Source organism: Pleurodeles waltl, chromosome 9 (genome assembly GCF_031143425.1).
Source record: "Pleurodeles waltl isolate 20211129_DDA chromosome 9, aPleWal1.hap1.20221129, whole genome shotgun sequence".
NCBI lineage: Eukaryota > Metazoa > Chordata > Amphibia > Caudata > Salamandridae > Pleurodeles > Pleurodeles waltl.
The window spans coordinates 747965292-747990167 of record NC_090448.1 but is presented as its reverse complement, the minus strand read 5'-3'; the positions used below and the strand labels follow the sequence as shown (position 1 = coordinate 747990167).

The window sequence follows — 24876 nt, the reverse complement described above, 5'->3', positions numbered from 1 at the left end:
GAATGTGCAGCACTTACAAGTCCGAATGTGCAGCACTTACAAGTCAAACTGATAGGTTTTTGTTGTTTACTTTGTATTTGGCTCAGCAAGGTCTTGCAGTGTGCACTAGTAAAAATGATTTGTTGGCCCTATCGGCCTTTTTGCATTTGGCGAACTAACCGCCCTTGTTCAAATCACCTCTTGTGATGTGGTTTTAAAGGTTTGAATCACATGTTCTCTCCCAAACAGTTTGTTATGCCACAGCGCAATCTTAATTTGGTCCTGATGTTACTCATTCACACCCCATTCAAGCCAATCCATAGCTACAATTTGTATTTTTTGACTCTCTTAACTGTCTTCCTTACTACAATCACTTCAGCTTTTCATATGAGTAAGGTCCAGGCTCTCTCAGTGCATCTGCCCTGCACCACCATTTTTCCAGACAAACTGATGTTGAGGACCAGGGCGGCCTTTTTGCCAAAATGTTGTGACTTCTTTTCTCATTGGACAATAAATGCCCCTCCCAAAGTTCTTTGCTCCATCAGACCTATTGAAAGAGGAGGAGAGACTCCATTGGCTGGTCCCCAAAAGAACCTTAGACTTTTACATTGATTACACTAAAGACCATCAGGTGGATGATCAGCTTTGGGCAAAGAAAGGTAAGGCAGTGCAGAAAAGGATTTTGTCAAAGTGAATAGTCCTTTGCATTAAGATCTGCTGTTAACTGGCTAAAAAGCAGCTTCCTACAGGACTGAGGATTCAGTCCACTAAGACCAAGACTTGTACCACTGATTTGGCACAAAGAGTGCCAGTTTTTTACATTTGTGAGGCCCCGACGTGGACATCAGTGCACATGTTTACGAAGAACTACTACCCTGTCAGCCATATCCTACGGGATGGGCACTTCACTGTTCGGTCCTGCAGGGCCTTTTGTTTTGAACCCTCTACACCGACCATCCACCTTGGGAGGCACTTCTTTGGTATCTGTTCTAAAGGTGAGGAATCTGCAGTTAGAAGTATCCATCAGAAGAACAAGTTACTTTCAGGAATGCTCTTTCTGGTGGATACTCTACCTAACCACAGATTCCTCCCTGCCCTCCACCTCCAAGCTCTGTGGAGTCGTTTCTTTTTACCAGCTAAAAAGATCTTAAATTAGATATCTGCATACTGGTACCAACATTTCATGAGTAATGATGGTTGAATTTATGGTGGGCGAAGTGATGACAGAAGTGTTTTGAGCAGTAGGGTATTGGGGAGAATGCAAGATATCTATAAGTATTGGATGTAAACCCTTGAAGATGAATAATATTACATCTTATGTTTTAATCTCTTTTCTGCAGCCTCTAAGATTCAGCTGATGGTTGGTGGCAATGGAGGTGAGGGAAAACAAGAAAGAAAAGAAGCTCATGGTACAACTTGGGTGCGGTTCTGATCTTCCATGATGATTATTCCTTTGCCCGCTGTCACTCAGAAAGGCAGAAGAGGACAAGCAAAATGATTTCCCATCTTTTGTCTCAGCGCATTGCTGTAGGCTGCAGACATTGGTAATTGTGGCTTCGGTAGGAGTATGCTGTATTTGGCTGCAAGATAAAGCAGGAGAATCCTTGCTGTCCCCCTAATCCCATAATGGAGTTTATGCCAGACACAGAGGAGGATGAAGGATGGAGTCCATGCAGCGGATTGTGTAACATTGAGCCAACAGGAAAATAATTTCTGAATTACTTATTTTCTTGACTCTAGAGTGAGCTAAGGCCCTTTGCCCCATTTGCTTCCTGCTCTTTTTAACTACTTGTTGATAATTAGCTTTGATGTAAAATGGTAGCACGCCACAACTAACCCATTAAGAAAGGTCAAAAGTGACACAGGGAGGAGTGGTCACCAACAGCCAACCCCAAAAAAAAACACACGGAGCAGACGGATGCCAACGAAACATAAGCCTGAAGCTGCATGAGTGAGGGGCTCCTGCTTTTGGGACTTGTACTGACCTCTTTAAAGTGGGTGCACTTACTACCTTAGGAATTTGCCAAACTGGTTCATGTTTCACTAAAGATTGTTGTTGACCCTAGCTGTGCAGAAGTCCCCCACTGCTTCTTTGGGTGCTTCTGTGGCACCACCTTTTGAGGCCCAACCAGCACCACTATGCAGTCGGATGACCTGTTCATCCGGAAGATCCGCCGCCACACCAATCGCCCACCCCTCTCTTCTGTGGCATTTGAACCTAAGGGCACCCCTACAGTGACTGCCATTCGTGCCCGTGTGGACTGGCCCCCAAAAAAAGAGCCACTGGAGGAGAGGCCTCAACCAAGTGCAGTTAGCCGGGGCCACGGGGCACACCCAGCCCTTCGTGCGTCTCCTCGACGGAGCTACCTCATGCATCGCAGTAACAGCGACATCACTATCGGGGACGCAGAGGCTGAAGTGGACGGAACAGGACCCTCTTGTCTGGCAGAGTCTCCGAGCTTTGGGGACACACTTCACCGTGAGTATGGAAGCCTAACATCTATTGAGAAGACACCTACGAGCTCCCGGCCCCGTGCTCACAGTCACGAGGAGCACCGCTGCTCCAGTCCAGCAGCTCAAAGGTTCAAAAACCCCTTCCTACTGCTTGGGCTGCCTGGAGATGTGCCTGAGATGGAAGCACAGTTGGTAGACGTTCCCAAAGACAGTCCAACTGAAAGGACCCCTGTGAAAAGTGAGAGTGGGGAAAGTATGACTGCTAGCAGTAGTCAGGGACAAGCAGTCTTCAAACCAGGCTTAACTGCCGACTATCTGCCTAAGACATGGGTCAAACAGTTTGCCCACTTCGATGTCCAGAGCATTCTTTTTGACCTTGGTGAGGCAGCAAGCAAGCGCAACAGCATTGGACGCAGAAAAAACATCACCACGGGTGCATCAGCTGCCTCTCAGCTCCATAATGTGTGTACTAGTTCTATTTCCAGCTCACTGTCTGGGAGTGCGGAGGACTTGAACTGCCATGAGATCAACTTGGCTGATGAAGGTGATGGCAGGGACAATGAGTTGGTCCTAAGTTGTCCATACTTCCGAAATGAGGTGGGCGGAGAGCGAGAAAGGAGCCTGTGTCGACTGGAGGCAGGGCAGGAATGGCACAGAAGGTCCTTTGAGCCTCATTTGGCCTGCCGCTGCCCCAACACAGCTGTCTCTGTGCTAGAGGAACCACGGGAGAGCTATACCAAGAAGGTGAATAAGGCCAGCCATTTCATAGAACACGCTGACCTGGGAGCTTGTTACTACAGGAAGTACTTCTTTGGAAAAGGTGAGATGGGAACATGCCAACCTTAGCCACTTGCAGGCGGGAAAACAATACTGTGTATGGAGGAGTCGGGGTAAATTGGCAGCATGGCATTTCAAGTAATAGAATACAATACCATCCCGAAATAATGTGTTTATGACTTTATCCTTCTACTGAATTCTCGTAATCCACAAAAGTTCAAATATTCATTTTGAAATACATCACTTAGAAAATGAACAATGTTCTTTGCGACCCCTCTCCTCACTCACACTTTCCAACACACTCTCACTAGGCCGTCTTGAAACTTAATTTATGCTGGGTAAACTTGCGGAATTCCTGATTGTGTGTTGTGTGAAATGTGAAAAAATTATTGATATTTTGCATTACATAATTTTGTATAACATTCTGCTGTGAGAAAATGGATCCTGCAGAAAATGTCTCACAGAGAGACATGTTTTGCTCCATCCAGTCTCCTGCTGGTATCTTGTGTCACTTTTTTAAGCAAAGTATGTCCTTGTGTGAAAAAGGTCACGCATACCACATGTTGCATAAAAAAAATCATCAGTTTATTAAATGTCCTCAAAATTTTGCAAAATGTAATGATAAAATAAGCAGTTTTTCACACCTCACTCTCATAAACCTATAGTGCCATGTCTGGTGCTGTGTCAGGGTGCCAATTGTGCAAGCACAACCCTTCTATTAATTGAGCTGCATCTCCTCCGCTCTGTAAACACAACATCCCTTTCCAAGCAGATTGAAAGAAAATCCGCAACCTCAAACAGTACAAAGGCAGACAGGCAACTTTCCAAGTCTGGAATCTATTAACGGAGCAGTGTACAGCTTTTGCGGTAGGTCTACTGAGTGTTTCCTGTGGCTCTGATTGAAGCATATGTTCATCTCTTTGAGAGGTTGGAAACCTCTTTACTCGGGTTTGGTAATGGTGATGACTGCCTGTTGTTCATGGCTCCAGTATTGATGTTGTCATATAGTTCAAGTGACTCTGCAAGACTTTGTAAGCTTCCATATATATCTGATTGTCTACAGTTCCAACAGGTATACACGTTTCATGTGATGTGTACAATTATTGATTGAAAACGTCCTGGTGCTTCTCATGACTTTTGCAAGGTCACTGATGTTGCAGGGATCTCCTACTGCGAACAAAAGTAAGACTGCAGGTGATCCCTACTGGCCAGGATCATGGTTAGTAATGGAAAGCTGTGTCATTAAAGCCTTCTTTAGCCTCGGGAGCCGCATAATTGAGCACTGGGTCTAGTGTAAAGGATGAAACAAGACATACAGTAACACATTAATGAAATCACAATAGAGATGCAGCCAGCAATTCTCATTTCTTTGAAAAACCAATGAAACTTTAAAAACACCTTTATCTGATAGAGACTTCTAGTTGCAGATTCCTTACCTTTTGAATTCCCCCAGGCGTCAGACTGGATCTGGAGACTTTTCTCAGAGCAGTATCTCTGCGCGCCGTCAGGTGGCCTCGGTCGACTCCACGGGCGTCGGTGGTGGTGTGTTCGCTGTGATGACATCACGTTCGTATATAGGCGCCACCCCGGTGCGCTGACGTCAGTTCTTTTCTTTCCGCGCCAGCCTACGCGCAGATCCAGAGAGAAGCTACCTCGGTCATTTTTTCACTACAACAACATTTTTTACGAACATTTTTGATGAGGTCGTGGATGCTTCGAGGGATGTCCAGTAAGACTGGTTTTAAGCCCTGCGACTTCTGTCACCGAATGATGTCGGTGACGGATCTGCACCTTGTGTGTCTTTGGTGCCTGGAGTGCGATCACGACCCGAAGTCGTGCTCCAAGTGTCAGGCCATGAACCCGAAAGCTTTAAGGGAGCGGTCCCTAAAGCTAATGGCGGGCCAACACTTGACCCGGCGGTGCTCACAGTCACATTCGAGAGGAAGGTCCCGAGACCGGCCGCGGAGTCACCACCACTCTTCGTCCTCGAAGTCATCTGGACATTGGGGTCATAAGAAAAAGAAGTTGAAGAAGGACAAATGTTCTTCGACTTCACCCCGTTGCTCGGACGATGAGGCGGGTGAAGAGCATCGACGCTCTAGGCCTCTGTCCTTGGAGCCCCTGTCTGGGTCCGCCCCGCGCTTCCCTTAATTCCCCAGAACCACCCCTGCCCAACTAAAAGAGTTTTATGAGGCAATGTGCCTCATTTTTGGGCACACCGACCCACCTCCGGCGTCCTCAGGTACAGGTGAGTCGGTGAGGGCCCCCTCGGGTTCGAAGTCTTCGGCTTCGGCCACAGCTCCGGAGGGCTCCTCTGGATCCAATCTTGTATCCGCCCGACGCTGGTCATGCCACAGCGACCTTCCCCAGTGCTGGGTCAGACATCGACGCTCCCAACATTGGTTGGGCCCACAATCGATGTCTATCCTATTCTCATAACCGACGACCCAGAGCCGGAACGATGTCGCTCAATGACGATTCTGTTTTCTATGGGATCTCCTGGGCCCAGGGTTGATCCAGACCCTTATACTTATGGATATGGATACAGGAAGAGCTTAGAGGGGCCACTGGACCCTTTAGAGTATCAGCTTGACCCACAAATGGACTAGGTGCAGGAATTGGGTGATGCCAGTGGTCTAGACACCTCCCCTGACACTGGTATGCTCTCTCTCCTTACTGTGGCTACAGAGGAGGGCGCCACATACTCAATGTTGGTGAAAAGGGTGGCTGAGGTCTTGGACCTTGAGCTACCTTCTGTGGAGGTTAGGCCTAACATCCTAACTGACGTGCTTCAGCCGGGGTCTTCCACATCAGAACCCCTTCTCCCCTTTAATGAGGCACTGACGGACGTCTTTTTGGGTACTTGGTCCAGAACCTGCACAGGGGCTCCTGTGAATAGGATGATTGCCCACTGGCATTGGCCTGCGCAAACAGACCCGAAATTCCTCACCTAGCACCCCACGCCTGAGAGTGTTGTGATCCAAGCTTCTTCTTCTTCTTCCTCTGGTGCATTTCTATGCCGCACCCCCAGATAGGGAATCAAAAAGACTGGATAATTTGGGGAAGAAAATGTTTTCTTCTGCCAGTCTAGCGTTGCGGTTGGTGAACACTGCATGCCTTTTGGGCCGCGATTCCCATACTCTCTGGGATAAGGCCGCACAGGTGCTGCATACAGTTCTGGTGGAGACCCGGACTGTCCACTCCTAAGTGCTCGCAGATAGGAGAGATGCAGTAGATGCAGCCAAGTTCATCATCCGCTGCGGACTCGATCCGACCGACTCTCTAGGCAGATCAGTTGCATCAACGGTGGCACTAAGACGTCACTCCTGGCTGAGAACATCTGGCTTCTTGGGGGATGCCCTTTGATGGCACCCGTCTCTTCGGAGAAAAGGTGGACTCGGCGCTTGAGCTCTTTAAGGATTCCCGAGCCACTGCCCGGTCCCTTGGCCTCACCCTGCCCCTAGACCCCACCAGTCCACCTCCCGCCCGTTTTGTAGCTTTGGAAGGGACACTCAACCTCGTCCTTTTTCACAGAGCCATCGACCACCGCATGTGGTACAACCCCTGCGTGGACGCTGGATCCCACGATCTCGGGGATCAGGGAGCCAGCGGGTTGCCCAGTCCACCCCCACCCTCTCCTCCTCGGTCTCCAAACCTTTCTAGTCCATCAGAACACCTGGAACCAGTTGGAGGCAGGATTCACCATCATCTGCACCACTGCAGATCCGTTACCACGGACAGGTAGGTCCTCCAGATTGTTCAGAAGGGCTAGTCCCTCCCTTTCAAGTCTTCTCCACCACCCATGCCACCTTCATTCGACCATATATTGGAGGATCACATGGCACTTCTCCGCAAGGAAGTCAAAGCTCTTTTGGCCAAAGGAGCTATAGAGAGGGTCCCTGAGTCAAAAGTAGGATGTGGTTGTAATTCCTGCTACCTTCTGGTGCCAAAGAAGGACAAGGGCCTTTGTCCCACCTTAGATCTTCGGTCCCTCAATCTCTTCCTCAAAAAGGAGAAGTTCAAGATGCTGACATTGGCTCAGGTCTTATCTGCCCTGGACCCGGGAGACTGGATGGTATCGTTGGACTTGAAGAACGCATACTTCCACATCCCCGTCTTGCCGGCCCACAGACGTTACCTAAGATTCGTGGTAGGCCACGGGCACTTCAATTCACCGTGCTCCCCTTTGGCCTTACCAGCGCCCCTCGGGTGTTCCCAAAGGTGATGGTAGTGGACGCAACTCATCTGCGCAGGTTAGGGGTCCAGTCTTCTCCTACCTTGACGACTGGCTGCTGAAGGCGGATATGTCCCAGAAAGTCGTCTCCCACCTCTAGACTACGGCAAACCTCTTGCATTCACTGGGTTTCACTATAAACATGCCGAAGTCACACCTGACTCCTTCTCAGACGCTCCCTTTCATAGGAGCTGTTCTGGACACAGTGCAGTATCGGGCTTATCCTCCCGAAAAGCGAGTCCAGGATATTTAGGCTATGATACCAATGTTTCAGCCTCTGTCCTGGATTTCAGTGAGAATGACTGTCAGGATGCTGGGCCTCATTGCATCCTGCTGGTTCAAAGGCCAGACAGCATATGCAGGCTCTGCAGTGGGACCTGAAGTTCCAGTGGGCGCAGTATCAGAGGAGACTCTCCGACAAATTTCAGATCTCAGAAGGAACTGCAAAAGATTTCAATGGTGGCTAACGAATCAAGATTGGGTCAAGGGCAGATCCCTCTCCTTTACTCAACCAGACATCACAGTAGTGACACATGCGTCACTCCTGGGATGGGGCGGTCACATGGGAGAGGGAGAGATCAGAGGCCTCTGGTCTCTGGCGGAATCGGGGCTTCATACCGATCTGTTGGAGCTCTGTGCCATTCGACTAGCAATGAAAGCATTTCTTCCCTCTATCAAAGAGAAAGCAGTGCAAGTGTTCACAGACGACACCACCGCCATGTGGTACTGCAACAAACAAGGCGGAGTGGGGTCCCTCCACCAAAACGGTATACACCTATAGTTGGAAAAAATTTGTGGCATGGTGCATTGACAAATCTGTCGATCCTCTCTCTGCACCTCTTTCTAAAGTTCTACTCTTTGTTCTCTCTCTTGCCCAACAGGGCTCTGCCTTGGGCACCCTCAAGGGCTATATTTCTGCTATCTCTGCCTTCCTGAGACTACCTGACCAACCTTCTGTATTCAAATCTCCCATTGTAGGGAGGTTCTCAAAGGCCTCACAGATCTCTTCCCACCTATCCCCTTTATCACACCCCAATGGGATTTAAATGTAATCCTCACATATCTGATGTGCACTCTCCATTCAAGCCGCTCCATAGCTGCCCTTTACGGCTCCTAACCATCAAGGCTGCCTTCTTGGTTGCCATTATCTCTGCTCCCAGGGTAAGTATGCTCCAAGCTCTGTCATCTAAACCACCTTTTCTGGCAGTACGTCAGGACAAAGTAGTACTCCGCACTAGGACTTCTTTCCTCCCTAAAGTGGTAACACCCTTCCATGTAAGTCAGTCCATCATCTTGCCTACTTTTTACCCACCCCCACATCCCTCACATGAGGAGGAGAGACTCTACCGCCTGGACCCAAACAGAGCATTGGAGTTCTACCTTGATCGTACTAGAGACTTCTGGGTGGACGATCAACTCTTTGTGGGACATGTGGGAGTAAAGAAAAGGAAGACGGTGCAAAAGAGAACCATTTAAGATGGGTCCTCCTATGCATCAAAATGTGCTACGCTTTGGCTAAGAAGCAACTATCTGAGGGTTTGCGAGCTCACTCAACTAGAGCAACTGCAGCTACCACAGCGTTAGCACGAGGCATTCCAGTCCTGGATATCTGTCAGGCAGCCATGTGGGCATCTCTGCACACATACATCAAGCACTACTGCCTGGACAGTCAGGTAGTAGGGACAGTTACTTTGGTCGTTCGGTCCTACAGGACTTCCTGGTGTGTTCTTGCTTTGCAGACCACCTCTGGAGATGGTATTGCTCGGTTATCTATTCAAAAGGTAAGGAATCTGCAACTAGAATATGTCTCTACCAAATATATTGTTACCAAGGGTAAGTAACTTGTACATCTGATAGAGACTTCTAGTTGCAGATTCCTTACCTTTTGAATAGATACCCGAGCAATACCATCCCCGGAGTTGGGCTGTGCCCGCCCATCCTCCCCGCTCTGCGAACTGATTTCTAGGGGCAAGAACTTTCCTTAAAGGGCCCTCACTTTGGCGCACCACTATCAGTGTTCTTCATGGCTCTGCGCTTCTGGCGTGGAAAGTCGTAGAAAGAAACTGACGTCAGCGCACCAGGGTGATGTCATCACGGTGAACACTACGCCACAGACGCCCGCGGAGTCGGCCGACGCCACCTGATGATGCTAAACAGATTTGTTGAGTGTCATATGTGATTCTAAAGGCATACATCTCTTGAACTATTTCCCTTGTGGAAGATATTTTGCTGCGGGATCCCAGAAACTAAGGAAGGCATGGTCTGGCTCCTCATTTTAAGGTAGAGGGTCTCCAAAATGTATATTAATGATACCTCAAGCCATGTTTGAGGTATCAGCCCCAGGTCAATGTTACTGATTTCAGGGGCTGGACGTTTAGAAAGTCGTTTGGGTTTGAAGGTCCTTGATTTGAAGATAGGGTGATCTCCTCCGGAACCCACCTTTCCAGTCAGTGAAGGTAAGACATAGCTGGAATGTACCCTCTAAGGAAACCGGAAAGGAGAGAAAAGCCCCAGTGGCAGGAAACCCCTACAGGGAACTTGCCTTCCGGGATAGTAGTAATTACATGTAGAAGATAGGAATAAAAGGAAGCTACAAACAAAGATCTGCACTAGCACTTGGGAGTGTTGTCACGCACTGGAGGACGTTTCTGCTGGTTTAAATACTGTGTCTTGAACTGGAAGGAATCGAGACCCTACAGGAAGTAGAGCCTTAATGTTGTGTTGGGAAACTTCCATTATAACCTATGGGATGGTGGCCATGATGGATTGCGTTTAGGAAGTCCCACCTCCCATCATGGCACTGTCATTTCTTGATTCAATTCCTTCACTGAGATGAGCATGAGGCCAATGATCTCCCTCCCACATCCCAGGGAGAGCGCAGCAGTAACCATGCGCCACAGAGGCAAGAAGGGATGCCTCAGGGAGATCTGTGCAATGGTGGTAAGATTCTTCGCAGGCATACCCACTACTCACTGGAAGAAGTGCTCCACAGATGTGCCTGACCATCAAGGAAGGATGCATCCTACGGTGAGGGATCAGGATGGGCTCTGATCCTTGGGAGCAATTCACCACAGGAAAAAGGGGACCCACAAGTGATCCTTTGAGCCACATCTGTGATGTTTGGATCTGGTTAGTACTCAGACCATGTAGGTGTTGGACCTCTTTCAGCCAAGTAGTGTCACAGGAACCAAAAGTGTGGTTCAGGAATACTTCCTTTAGTGCCTGTACTAAAAAGCTGGTCCAAGCCATACAGTGTGAAGGCAAGTGTGGGGCAGAAAATTGGGCACTGAGGGACACTCCATCAAAGTAGAGTGAGCAACCTTTGGTGTATGGGTAACGTGTTTCCCGGGCAGACTTATTGCTGCAGTAAGGTTCCCCTGCACTTGAAGAAAGTATTTTTCACACTGTTTCTCTGGTTATGGGTCCTTGGATGGTCTACCTGGCACTCTAAGGTAAAAGTGCTTGGATCCTGGATTCAGCTGGGACATGTAGTCCCAGCAGCAGAGTAAGCAGGACTGGCTGCAAGACAATGACTGACCTTTAGGCCTAGTCTTAACCTTCAAAAGGGGCAGCACCAAAATATCAAAAAAAGCATTAGCAAGGCAAGACAGATCTTGTTTAGGAGAAATTCTTAAACACAGTGGAGTGCGGTTTCATCTTATAGTGTCAGTCTGTGGCAGCTTCCGACTCCCAATCAGAGCTAGTGCATCTTCACATTCACATCCAAGAAAGGAGACTCTTAGTACTCAGGCATTTGTCTACCATCCATGAACATAATGGTTTTGATGGTCTAAGTAGGCTTGTAACAACAAATGACCACAATTGCTCTTCAGTATAGATAACATCTTACTCAGTGTGGTCTGTAAAGGGTCTCTGCTTATACTATGAAGTGGCACTGCTGCATTTGTAAAATTGATTCTCTGTCCTTAGAGAGAGATATAGCGAAGATCCTTTGAATAGAGAGATTAGGGGCTTATTGTCACAAACTATTATAAATAGAGGGCCATGATGGGAAAAGCTCTCGGAGATCAGAGACACCTATCCAAGCCTTCTATTCTAGTTCCAGGTTATAGATAGCTGCACTGGTATATTTGTAAACAGTTGATCTCATGTCAGCCCCATACTTAATATGCCTGTGTGTCTTCTTTCAAACCAAAATGTCTAGAAGACTTAGCTACCAAAAACTGAGCATCTTCCTTTACCATTGAAGCTCTTGCTTGTACAAACGTTCATGATAGGAGTGAACTAATTATTTAAAAAATCCATAAATCAACAGAAATTTTTTCTTCTTTGCACTTCTTTGGTCGGTGCCTTCTCACTATTTTCAGAAGTTTAATAGTTTAGTTTCTGAACAGTAAATGGACAGTTCTGACTTTGCTTCAAAGGAATGTGCTCATTTCTTTTATATACAGCATGTAATGTTTAATTTCTCCAGGGTTATTAAGACGATCCCTCTCTTAAGCGATTGAAAATAAGCTAATTATATGTCATATCAGTGATCAAATTGCCACCAAATTTTAACAAGAACACATAGATTAAAAGTTATAAGATAAGTTAAGTTTACATTCTAAGTGGTCTATGCTAAATAATACTTTTGAGTATGAAAAGTGGGGTACAGTTGGAAGCTCTAATAGCAATGTTTTCTATTTCAGTTTCTCAAAATACCTTCTTTATATTACATAATGTACTTTTCAATTCCAAGAAAATCCTTGATGCTCAATTTGATGCCCTACTTTAGGTGTCTCTGACCCGTCCATTGCGAGCTACCAGTAGCTCCATGACCCCTTCAAAGTAGCTCACAGCCTAGACTTCCTTTTTAGATAAACACAGGGTCACATTTTTCCTCTTCTTAAAGTTAAGGGATAGCTGTCTTTATTTTACATTAATAGCCCCCGCCTGCAGGTAGCAGGGCCTGATAAGTAGCAGTGCTGGTGTCAGATTTATGACCCAGGTCACAGAGGTCAAGAATTGAAGCACACAGGTATTTAACTCTTAAATAGAGTCATTGTCAACTCAGTATTGGAAGTGAGAACAAAATGATGGTTCTCAATGTTTTTAAGGAGAAAAAGAAAAGTTACCTTATAATTAAGTTAACTAGTCGTTTTAATAATCTCAAATTATTTTTGAAAGTGTTGCATTTACACACAGCAGACCTCTTGCTCCCAGTGGCCATTAGAACACTGTGGAATATTTATAACTGAAACATACAATCATTTTTTTAAATTTAAAGTGCAGAAAAATGTTCAACATTATGAACGTTTTTGCACTTTAAATTTTTCCCATTTTAAAATATGGTTGTATGTTTGTGTTATACTTGTAACTGTGCCACATATGGTGAAAAGGTATGCCCTGTGCCACAAGTACATACGATACAGGCTCTCAAGTTACCCATACACATATTTGCCATTCATATGCACACGTTCATACATCCCCAATAGACCATGAGCTCAATGACACATGTGGCAGCCCTATCATAGTGCCACTAGTCAAATTATTATGTTCAAATCATAGCATCTGGCTCTATGAACATTAGGCTTAAAGTCAAGCATGTTTGCTGTAAGTGTGTCTGGAAATAATGTGCAAGTTGTTTAGCTTTCGGTAACTCACAATAATTTTCACTGATCAAACGTAGCTCTTGCTACAGAAAAGGTTGGAGACCCCTGCCTAATGGTACAGATCTGATCTATGTAAGGGTTCCTTATCTCACATGCTTATCACACATGTTTATGTAAATATGTGGTGAGTAGTGAAAATTCATTTGTTAGAGAACATTTGTGTTGTGATGCCAGTGAAAAAACAATTGCATTATATAACCAGTTTTGAAGCCTCTTTTTTCAGAAGATGTTTGCACATCATTTAATTTATTTATAGGTGCTGGGATGAACCAGTTACATCAAAATGGAAATGCTTGGTTTGTCTGTCTTCTGCTTGGTGGAACCAGATATATTTTACAACGAGAGAGAATAAAAATACTCTCTCTGATATCATACTTTTCAAGAATATTGATTTAATTTGGGCTTTAATTGATTTAAATAAGACATACATTCTTTGACTTTTTTCTCTTATTGAAATGCACTAGTTAGCTAGGTTGTCTTCTGATAATTTTTGTTTGCTTTCTAATCTGTCCCTTGTCCTATTGTTGGTGCACTGGTTATTTTGTAATCCTAAAATGTGCTTTATCTATCTTTATTGTCATTTCTAACCGTAAAAATACACTGTGGATTATGATTTCAATAGACAAAATCCAATGTACCTGTTTTGTGATTAAATCATCTATTTTTTAAGCAAGTCAATAGAGGCCGAGGTGTTTTCTACAGAAAGTTGAGAGAGGGCATAAGCAACAATTTCAGTACAGAAAATGCAAAATAAGTCAGTTTGTGTTTCAGGTATTTAGCAGCTAGATAGCTCACTGAATTATTGCTCACCTTTGACATCTGCACTAATATTAAAATTGAAATAAACTCAGAGGAAGCACTATGCGAACAACCACCAAACATATGTTTGCTTCAATTGCTCTAACACAAAAGAGGAATCCTAAGCCTGCCAATAAGCTTACACTTTACTGGATCCTAGCCCTAACACTAAACCTAATGCTAACTTTTACTCTAAGCTCAACAACAATTTTATACGTACGGCTAAGCCTACCCGTCCCAGACGTAACTCAAACCCTACCATAACACCAATCCCTTACCTTAATCCTAAAGCTAAGCTTATCCTCTACCCTCACACCTAAACCAAACCCTAACGCTAACACTACTCTTATTCTTAATCCCAAACCTTACCCCTTACTTTGAGCCTTACCTTTACATTTACACTTGTATCTATCTCATTCAATGGAGCGGTGTTTTAAGTAATGGTTTTATAACAGTGCAAATGTCAGTAGTGGTAGTTTTGATGTAGTACCGCATATGTAATGGTACACCAGTGATGTGGATTCCTAGAAGTGCAGGCACTCCACCAAACCAACACACACACACCTGCACTCTTGTTTATTTCCCCACTGTTTCACCATTACCCCAGGCAAAACTCTCTGTATCACCCCCACTGCTTCAACAATGAAAGACTCTTACCACTGTTGCGCCAATCTTCCTGTCAGGTGAGGGTGGCGTGTATCAATATTTTCTTGTCCTTTTAAGACCGCATGTTTGGTTTTCTTAGAGCACCAGAACTTCTTTGGCATAGATGAGCGGTTGGGTCCAGTTGCCATCAGTCTGCGCCGGGAAGAGAAGGAAGGGGCCTGCAACCCGCAGTTCACCTACCGCATCATTTTCCGAACTACTGAGGTATGTCCTATTTTTTTTCCCAAGAACAGAGAGAAACAGAGAATCCAGTCCGAACACGGGGAAACAGATAGACACAATATCACTGAACTGTCACCTCTCAGGTTGTCAATTAAGCAATATTTTGAATTTCATTGACATTTGGAAGTGTGCTTGGAATATACGTCTGGTTGCAGGTCAGTTATACTTGGGCAGATGTCAACCTAAAATAGTGGAGAGGCACGTCTCATTACGGATGTTTAATTATTTGGTTTAGAAAACAATTTGACGCCAACATGAGTCAATCACTGCCACAGAGAGCCTGTGCAGAGTTTAGTCCGGACGAGAACAGTCAAAGATCTGCTTAGGAACACGCACCTTGATGACTCCTACTAACGTTACATTCAGTCATCCCTCAAGGAAAGGACTTAGAAGATGCAAAATGGCCTCTACCATAGGCTTATAAAAACTGTCAACCGAGAACAGCCTCTTAAGTTGATGGAGTGAGTGCAGTGTGCTTATCAATATGCCAACCTTGAAGATATGCCAGGCTTCTCTTTCTTGAGGGGCACTTACACTGCCTAGCTTGGGGGCTAGGATTCTCATCTTCAGACAGAGAGCTGGAACCCAAGCTCAGGTCTCAACGGCAGGATGCTGAAGGAGACATGTAATAATGGATCAGTTCCCTAAGTCTGTCCAGGAAGGATTCTATATTCCCGGAAAGTGATGAGGATGTAGGCCTTCTAAAAACAATGTGATTTGATTGTACAGGTTGTCTTTTCTCTTACCTTCTGTTAGAACTTCCATCCTTGGCGTGGTCTCTCCTACTCTCCTAACATTTTGACCTCTTAGCTCCTATTTTTCTGAATCATTTTTGCTGGCCTTTAAGACTCTGTGCACTTTACCACTGCTGACCAGTGCCAAAATGCAGGCGCCGTGTCCTCCAAATACAGTAATAGTGGCTTCTCCACAATTGGCATATTTAATGTACCTGTAACTTCCTAGTAAGGTTCACTATGTGTGCCCATGGCCTGTAAATTAAATACTACTACTGAGCCTGTAGCACTGATTGTGCTACCCACTACAGTAGCCTTTCAAACATGTCTCAGGCCTGCCACTGCAAAGCCTGTGTGTGCAGTTTTAAACTGCCATTTGACCTGGCAAGTGCACCCACCTGCCAGGCCTAAACCATCTTTTTTGGTATACGTAAGTCACCCCTAAAGTAGTCAGAAGGGCAGGGTACAGTGCATTTAAAAAGTTGGACATGCACTTTAAGTTTAACATGTCCAGATAGTGAAAAACTGGTACAATTGTTTTTCACTATTGAAAGGACAATCTCTCCCATAGGATAGCATTGGGATTACCTTAAACATCTTTTAAGTGTAATTTCCAACTGGGAAGCGATAGATGTATGAAGTTCTGTCCTTGGACTCACATTTTAAAATCACAATTTATGGTAAAGTTGGATTTTAAATTATAAGCCTGAAAATGCCACTTTTAGAAAGTTGCCATTTTCTTGCTTTAACCATTCTGTGCCTCTGCCTATCTCTGAATACACATCTGGGGTTGTTGACAGCTGGGCTTTGTGCATTCCCTCTAGACAGTCACACGCAAGGGGAGCTTGGGTGTGATATTTACATCCTGATGGCCCATCACCAGGCTGATGGGCAATTAACTGGCATGACGGGGCAGATCTTAGCACTGCTTCACTTACTCCTTAGTAGGGCAGTGCCTCTCCTCATACAAAGGACTGCATAACCCCCTGTCGAGTGTATGGAGCTAGGGAGGGCAGGAAAGCGACCTTGTGGACTTCAAAGGAAGGCTTGGAAGTTCCTCCCACCTTCCAGAACCAGGTCACCAAATTATAAATACTGGACCCCAAACCCCATCAAATCAGATCGCCACTGGAACCAAGGACACTTTGCCAGGAAGAAGGACTGCTGTACTGCCAGGAGAGACTGCCACTATGCAACTACATTGCTGTGTTGGTCTACTACTTGCTGGGCTGTAGGAGGGACTGTGCCTTTGCTACTTGCTTTGCTGTGTTGACCTGCTGCCTGCTGCTTCTGTCCTGCAGTGAGAAGGACTAGACTTGTTCTCTACATCCTTGCACCCAAGAGTCACCAAGGGCTTGCTGGCTTGCCCTCTGTTCTTCTGCAGTCTCAGGGACATCAAAGACTGCTTGCAACTCTTCTGGTGCTGCTGGACTCTGCTGTCTGTGAGTCCTACCCTTTCATGAGGCCTCCCTCCAGTCCTGGGCCTGGGAAGTGGGTTCTGCAGCTCTAAACTTTAAAAAGCGGTGCATTGCCCCGAGTGCCGCAGAAAAATTGACACATCGAGTCCTCAACTTTGACGCATTGCTCTAACAAAGGTAATGTTCAGCTGACCCTGCGTGGTTTCTGTAGCCGGTCTACCCTCCATCGCAATAAGCCTAGACTTTGGATTTGCACCGGTCCCTTGCGACCTCAAGTAACATGTTTACTGCAATAGACTTCTAAGCACTGTCTTCACATTTAATATTTAAAAATTCATATCTCAACTTCTGATTTGATTTTTGTCGTTTTGGTCTTGTTTTACTCAGATAAATAGTCTCTAATTTTCTAACCTGGTGTGGAATCTTGTTGTGGTTTCTTTCACTGTGTTACTGTAACTAAGTATTGGACAAAGACTTTACACATTGCCTTATATGTTAATCCTGCCTGCTCGGTTCCAAGCTTCCAGAAAATGAGCTCAGGTTAATTTAGGTTGTGTATCTGGCTTACTCTGACTAGGAAGGTCATCTATACTTAGACATGGCACATACCTATGCCAACTAGATACCCAATTTCTAATGCCCTCACTCTGGCTTCCAGATAAATCCTTTTTTATTATTCTTGTTGCCCTTTAAATTTATATTTTTGTGCTTACACAGCGCAAAGTTTTGAAACTCTGCAGCAGTATAGTAAGCAAGCTGTGACATAGCAGATGCAACAATATGTGCTTTAGTCCCCAAGTGCTTGATTGTTGGGGTTAGAGTCTGCTTGCTGTGCAACATCGGTTCATGGATGACATGTTGAATGCCATTTAGAGGGAGATATTTAGTAAGACTAAAAGGAAACTTCTTATGTTAATGTGCCCTCAAAGTTCTTTTTGTGCCGAGATAATTAAGTAGGTTTTTTATCAGCTACTTCATAAGATTGTTGGGCACTGTCTTCTAACAATTTTCTTAACATTAAAATTTTTCAGCTGAAGACCTTGCGCGGCTCCATTCTGGAGGATGCTGTGCCTGCTGCTGCGCGTCACAGCAGCCCACGTGGGCTCTCCCCTAAGAAGCTTCTGGAGTATGTGATCCCCGAGCTTAACCTGCACTGCTTGCGCCTGGCTTCCAACTCACCCAAAGTCCCTGACACACTACTGAAGTTAGATGAGCAAGGGGTGAGTGGCAAGAACTGAGATGGTCAATTAGGGGGTTAAGGAGAAGGGGCTGGGCCTACCAGGAAAAGTGGGAAGCTGGCAGACGAGTACCATGCTAATTTGTGGAGCCCAGTGTTACTTTGTAGTGTTAGCTGCAAATGTTGCACTAGTTGTATATTATGCAACAGTATTATAGCTGGCATGCCAAATAGTTGAATGCAGTGTCTAGTCCAGAGGAAAGTTATTTTCCAGTTGTTGTTATTGCTGTGGGGCTCTAATTACACAATAGATTTGTATTCCTAATTGTGACGGTGATTGAAGGGAACGAGTGTCGTTGGGGTGTCGAAGAACACTGTGTTACTAAATGGCTGTAGTGTTGTTAATAAAAACTGTTTCATTGTATTTCGGGTCATGCTTATAAACACTGGATCAGTGAGTGTGGAGGGAAGACCAATATACTGATCTAGAAAATAACGTGTCTAGTGTTAAATGTTGGTGTTATAATGCTGTTCTGTGTGACGTCATGCTTTCTTCCTGATACAGTGTTTTCAGTTAGGGTATGACTGTCCACGCATGCTTTATGGTTGTTTTGATGGTGTTTTTGTGGAGTTCAATATTTCTGTGGCAAATGCGTATATTGCATTGGATAACTAAATAATGGCTGTGATTTGTCTTTATAAGTAGGTGCAGGCAGTGGGTGTAGGGTTTATGCCTGTGTGGATGGGCAGTGTTCTGCATGGAGTGATTCCTCATCTACTCAGATGTGTGCATTCCAGGTCTTCCTCTTGTCTTCTAGACTTCTCGCTTACAACGTGCCTACTGCTAATTCAATTGCAAAATATAATTTTCCATAGATCATTCACATTAACCTCTTCCCTGCCATTAATCCTGCACCTTACGTGCCCTGATCCAGTCCGGACTTGCAAACTCTCCTGCAGTTATGCAACCACCACGGTGCAAAAGGCCATCCATCAGGTGTTGTATAACTCTCCATATCACACTTACACACTTCACCTCCTTAGGCATTTCCCACCTCCTCACAAGTGGCAGCATTTCCCACATGATCACCTGAAGATGTACATGTGATATCATATCCTACATGCTCACTTGCGTACTTGTGCTGGCCAGTGTAGTCACCTCCATTGGCACTTGCTTACCAGCCTACAAAAGCGTGCAACAATGCACTCAGAAAGCTTCGACACTTGCAGTGATATAAGTATATTAGTGCACCTGCGCCCATATTGGGAGACGACAATTACAAAGAACATGTAGGTCAATTAACTCCTAACACTGGCTTGAATATTGCTAGGCCTAGCTCTACTTTGCTACCCCTTGACTCTTGGTCATGAAGACAGCACTTGGAGCAGAGTGTGAATAGCGGTCTGAGAGTCCTTGGTCTCAGTAACAAACCGGATGCTGTGGACGGATGATTGGCGAGACAAGGTGTCAGCCCTATGATGTCACACTATAGTGTGAAAGGGGTGCGTGATGTTTCTTCCACTTCCGTCTGGTAACGTTGTGAATCAACGTCCATGACAAAGAGCCCATATCAATAACAGGCATTTGCTTTACACTTAATGGTAATTTATGTGTCATGCATGTGGCCTAATCTTGGTGAACTGTGAGGCTTTCGCATTTGTCCAAGCATGCCTACAGTGACAATTTCAGACTGTGATATCTCATGTCCCATAACCAGAGCCACTGGATAATTGTGCCTGTTCTGTTGCAGTAGTTTCCACAAAATTATTGATTTTTCCCGCACTCACCACATAATGCACCATCTTTCTAACTTTTTAAACAAACAATGTTCATAGCTTAAATGGTTCAATAATTTTTTAACAATATATATATATTTTCATACCCTGGATTTTTATGTAAAACAAAGAAGAACGGATACGAAATATAATACTGTTATCTTTCTTACCTTGATTTTAATTTATTGAAATCTTTGGTGAAAAACTACACAAATGTACAAATAAATTATCTTGTATCCAAACCAATCAAACAATGACTCACTTCCCTGTAGGTTCAGCTTTGAAATTACATAATACTGGAACAGTTCTTATTATTTGCAAAGTGTCACGTACAGGACAAACAAGTATGGTGGTCAGAAGTTTCAATTTTAGTGTGACACAAACCTCAGTTTCGATGATCTCTCTATTTGCACCCTTCCACACACGGCCAATTGCCAAGGATTGGGATTAAAACTGCGGCTCCCGGATTGCAGTGTCAAACACTTTGAAATTGCTACCTAGTCATCTTTGAGCTGTTGATTGCTGTTTCCACGTCTTAAAATCGGTGCCAATTTTGTCAAGACGATGTTAATATCCACGTTTCAAAAACTTGAATGCACTTTAAACCTGGAAGAAATATTGATTCCTTCTTTGTCATTAAAATGTTTATTCAGCTATTCATACAAAATGTGCAATCGCATCACACATATTGTTCTTATAGCAGCAGTTATTTCAAGAGGGCACTCAGGCTTCAACAGTATACCAAAGATGTTGCCTCTGCGTCAGAACTCATGCCTTGAATCATGGAGTGAGAAACGTACATATTAAAATCGAAATGTGCAATACTAAACGACACAAGACAATCAGTTTCACAAAAAAACAAGGAAACTGAGAGACAGAGGTCATTGCAAAATACAGTTTTGTTACATATGGGGCTCAAATCGATCCCCTATCCCCAGCAGACTTTTCTGAATGGTGTTATTTACTGAAATGATGTAACAGCAGTGGAAACCAAATCTTGATTCCAATGTCGTGACATTAACGAGGGCCACTGTCTGTTTACATCCATTGTACTAATTTATTTCTGTTGGATGGGTATGGGACCCATATACAGTGTCAAGTTCTATCTAGGTAATTGTGGACAAGGAGAAAGTTTTTCACATTCGAGTTTTGCATGACATAGACAAGTCGAGCTTCGCTCTCGTCTGTTGATGTCACTCAGAACCTCTCAGTGAAAAACATCCCTGTTATTCGCAGTTACCTGTCTGAAATTCTGTACATTGTAAGTTACTCCATCTTACTGAAAGATAGAATCTTAGACAATTCTGAGTGTAGGGCAGAATGTCAATTACCAGGGCATCATTCTTAACAGAGAACTCCTAGAGGGCAAGCTTGAAAGGAAGTTCTCAGTCATCAGATTGACCATGGAATGCATTTTAGACATAACTGGTTCTGGCTAGCCTTCACTTCTGGCCTAGGCTTTTTCCTGGGGGATGTGTGCAGGTGGGATTTGGTGATCAGGCAGTTCCATTGAAAGTTGACTGGTAGCTTCAGGATAAGGGGGAGAGTTGCTCATTGAGTAGTTTGAATGAGGATTGTAAGTCCAGGAAGAGACAGGAAGGCGTGGTAGTCACCGATGCTTGGATTAGCATGTCAAAAGAGGCAAGGAGTTGCAAAGGGTGGGGGGTTAGATTGAAAAAGGCAAGCAAGTAAAAAGGGGGAATGCACTTAACACACGTACAAAATGAATTAAGCTTTTTTCCTTTTTATTTACCATTGTGAGATGGATTGGTAAGTAAAAAGTAACGTCAAACTTGATTTTTTGAAAACTTGCACGGACGTGCTTTTTTTAAAAAAAAAGCAAAAACGAGGAAGTTGGGTGTGGTGGGGAGCGGGCATAAGTCAAAGCAAAACAGAGAGAGGGAAGTCTGGGTGAGAAGGACACATGCAAGAGAGGAACGGGGGCAGGGAGTGGGTTGTTGGGTTGCAACAAGCACAGAGGGTGGGAAGGCAGGGGGACAGCAGCAACAGGGGGTGGAGGAAAGTAAATGGCAACGTAAGGCAGCCGGAGGGGGGAGTAAAGGTCAATGGTGCAGAACATGAGAAAAAACAAGGAGTGCTGGGGGTGGGCAGAAAGGCACTCTTGAAAGACAGTTGGAAAATACATGTACAAATAGGAGAAGACAGTCAAAGAGTTGATAAACAGGTTAAACTGTACAGGAAAGACAAAGACAAAATGGATGGGCTAAAACAGATAAAGTCAGCGAATATAAAGCAAGCTAAGGTGAGTGACAGAACACAAAGACAATGGTGAGCCATCGGTGGAATGCATTCCTAGGACAGCTGCTGTCTGGTAGGTTTCAACCTAAAAATATAACTTTCTGTATACCATTCAACTGTGAGATAAATCTTTAAATGTGAAGTATATTTTTTAAATATAAAATAGGCCCTTATATATTTCACTGCAAGCACATCATTGGTCTTACAGTCAGTGGTGTTGCCAAGCCAGTCCTTAAAATGAGATATGATCCACTAGAAGTACTAGCTCATTCTTGGGTGAAGTACACCCCATTTGTAGCTTCTTTGAGTGTGGCATTAGATTTTATAGAACATGGGTCATTAGGGCAAAAGGTATCCTATGGGCGACTTGCTGTGTTCTTTATAGTCTGAGGGTTTGCAGGGAATACACTTTTTTAGTGCTAGAGATAAAGGATATGGTGACTATGACTTTGCCATTGAAAGCAGTTCAGTTTATACCCAACAGACTCTTGCAAGTGATTTAGATGTTGGAGTTAACTTAAAGATTCAAAACTATTCCTAAAGTGTGTTCATACCAACGTAATCCACCACCAAAAATTGGAAGAGTCAAAGCAGTCCAGTTAATTGTTCACTCTGTATATCAATCTGTACTGGACGTGGAATAGTCTTTCACAATTCATGGTCCAGTAGGAGAGCCTAACTGGATCCTTAAAGCCTGTCACTTTTTAAAACGCTTAAGAGATCTTGCAGATGGCAACATTCTAGGTCAGCACTCACAGCACTTTCCTATGTTGTTGTCACATTTTAGGAACATGCCTCGTGAGAATGGGGGTATTGAAGTCCCCACAGTTCCTAGGGTACCTGCTGAATACCAGTGCTTGACAAGTTCTGATTCGGAATTTAAGATTGGAGCCCAGACCCTGACAAAAAAGCACTGTATCTCTGGAACTCTGAGTTCTAGAAAGATAATTCCAATGACTCAACAACCAGTCTGACTGCCACTGACCCTCAGAACTACCCTCTGATTGGGGTGCGAATGTGCAAGTCCTCCATGCCCTCTTGGACTGGACAACAGGGACATGGTAGTTTGTGGATACATCCAGCGCTCCATGTTGCAGAGGAGTCAATATCCCACCTAATACTGTTTTTTTGTTCTTTGTTTCTCCTCCAGAGCCAGTCAGCACTCTGAGCAGGTCACTGTTGCTAGGTGACCGACAGAAGTGCATGAAGATGGGAGTGGGGTGGTTTGACTTCAGCAGGCGCAGTCCACGGTAATGTAGGGATTGAACTGGTAACCTCCTTTCATGGAGGAGGTCCTCAGCAAGAGCATACACAGTGTGGAATGGGCACCTAGGACAATGGCACCCTGCATAATGGAAAGATACTGTCATGTGGTTGACGCACTAGGTGTCCAAATGGATTCCACCATTCAATCTGTGCAAAACATAACAAACATGTACACTGCTTCAGCACATATCCCGTACATAAGAAGTACAAGGGAGCCCAGTTAGTGGCACTTGGCAAATCTTTAGCTGGGCAGAGCCAATAGCTATTCATCCCACAAGGGTAGAAGTAAAAAGCCCTTAACACTAGTAATTGCTGCAGTTGCAAGGCTCTGTGGCTTTGGGTGCCTCTCGGTCACCAGAGTACAACTTTGTGGAGAAACAGGAAGAAAAATATGAACTCCCTTTAGTGGGATTCCATGATTGTTGCATTCATTGGAGGAAAACATGTGTCTAGTCCAGATAAAAAATGAAATAGCAGGGCCATACAGCTTTCCCAACCCATGCACAGAATATCTATTCCCTAACTAAGCAACCAAAACTAACAAACTCATAAACTGACTCCTTAGGTGACATTCCTACACCTATCAAAATCCTATAGTGAGGAGTTTCTGTGTTCCGTCTTGTCAATAACATCCTGCTTTTCCTAAATGTGTTACTCTTTCTCTCATTCCTGCCTGTTAAATCAATCTCCCGTAATAATAAATCCACACAAACTCTAAAACCAACTTCTTACTCACCAGGGCCCTTCTTCTTATGGTGACCTTTTCTACCCCTGCCATTGTCAATTGTCACCTCTCCCCTTTCATTCCATCTCATCTATCACTGCCTTTATCTGTGCCCACATGGCCTCTCCTAAGGAGGATGCTAGTCTTACACAGCTGCCATAAAATGTTTTTTATATGCCCCAGTTCTCTCACTTTCATGCTCTGAACAATTAAAACCCACTCTCTCTAACCATTACTTCTTAGACCAGACCCTTGATAAGCCCACGTGGGAGAGTTCATAGGGTTGGGCATGCCTCTCGCTTGTGAGACTGTTGTGTTCAGTAAAGGGCTTGTAGACCGCCTGTCGCCGTTTGTTGGTTTGCATGGCACTCTTCTTTCAAGACACCCTGGCATAATTTCCGGTTCTCTGTGTGGAGCAGGGATCAAGCACTAATTAATTCAACTTAATTAGTGCCTGTCCGCTGCTCCCGACGTGATCGAGGTACTATTTATTCTTTTTATTAACTTCTAGTGCCCCACAAACAGAAGGCTTGTAACAGGCAAAAACATGCCAAGCAGGACAAACAAAATTGCAACGTTTTATTTTTTTTAAAGCTAACTTTTTTATTTTGCCAAGTCGCCTTTTCTCAGTTTCCATGCATGTTCTAAATATGCGAGACCTATTGCATTGCAAATGCTTGTTCAGTTTGCCAGCCTACTTAACAAGTGAAATGTCCATCTAACTACATCCTGGTTGTCATCTTCCTTTCACCCTTCCTTTGACAGAATAGAGGTAGA

The 24876-nt window shown here is 44.6% G+C and overlaps 1 protein-coding gene across 4 annotated transcripts in view; it reads left to right on the top strand.

Annotated features, from left to right (window-relative positions):
* SIPA1 (signal-induced proliferation-associated 1) overlaps positions 1 to 24876 on the top strand; it is a 210160-nt gene that overhangs the window by 108742 nt on the left and 76542 nt on the right. For all 4 annotated transcript variants that reach the window (XM_069207878.1, XM_069207880.1, XM_069207881.1 and 1 more), the window contains exons 2-4: positions 1320 to 3253; positions 14603 to 14727; positions 17929 to 18117. In XM_069207878.1, the coding sequence (XP_069063979.1) occupies positions 2119 to 3253; positions 14603 to 14727; positions 17929 to 18117 (1449 nt within the window). In that variant the 5' untranslated portion in view covers positions 1320 to 2118. The remainder of the gene's footprint in view (positions 1 to 1319; positions 3254 to 14602; positions 14728 to 17928; positions 18118 to 24876) is intronic.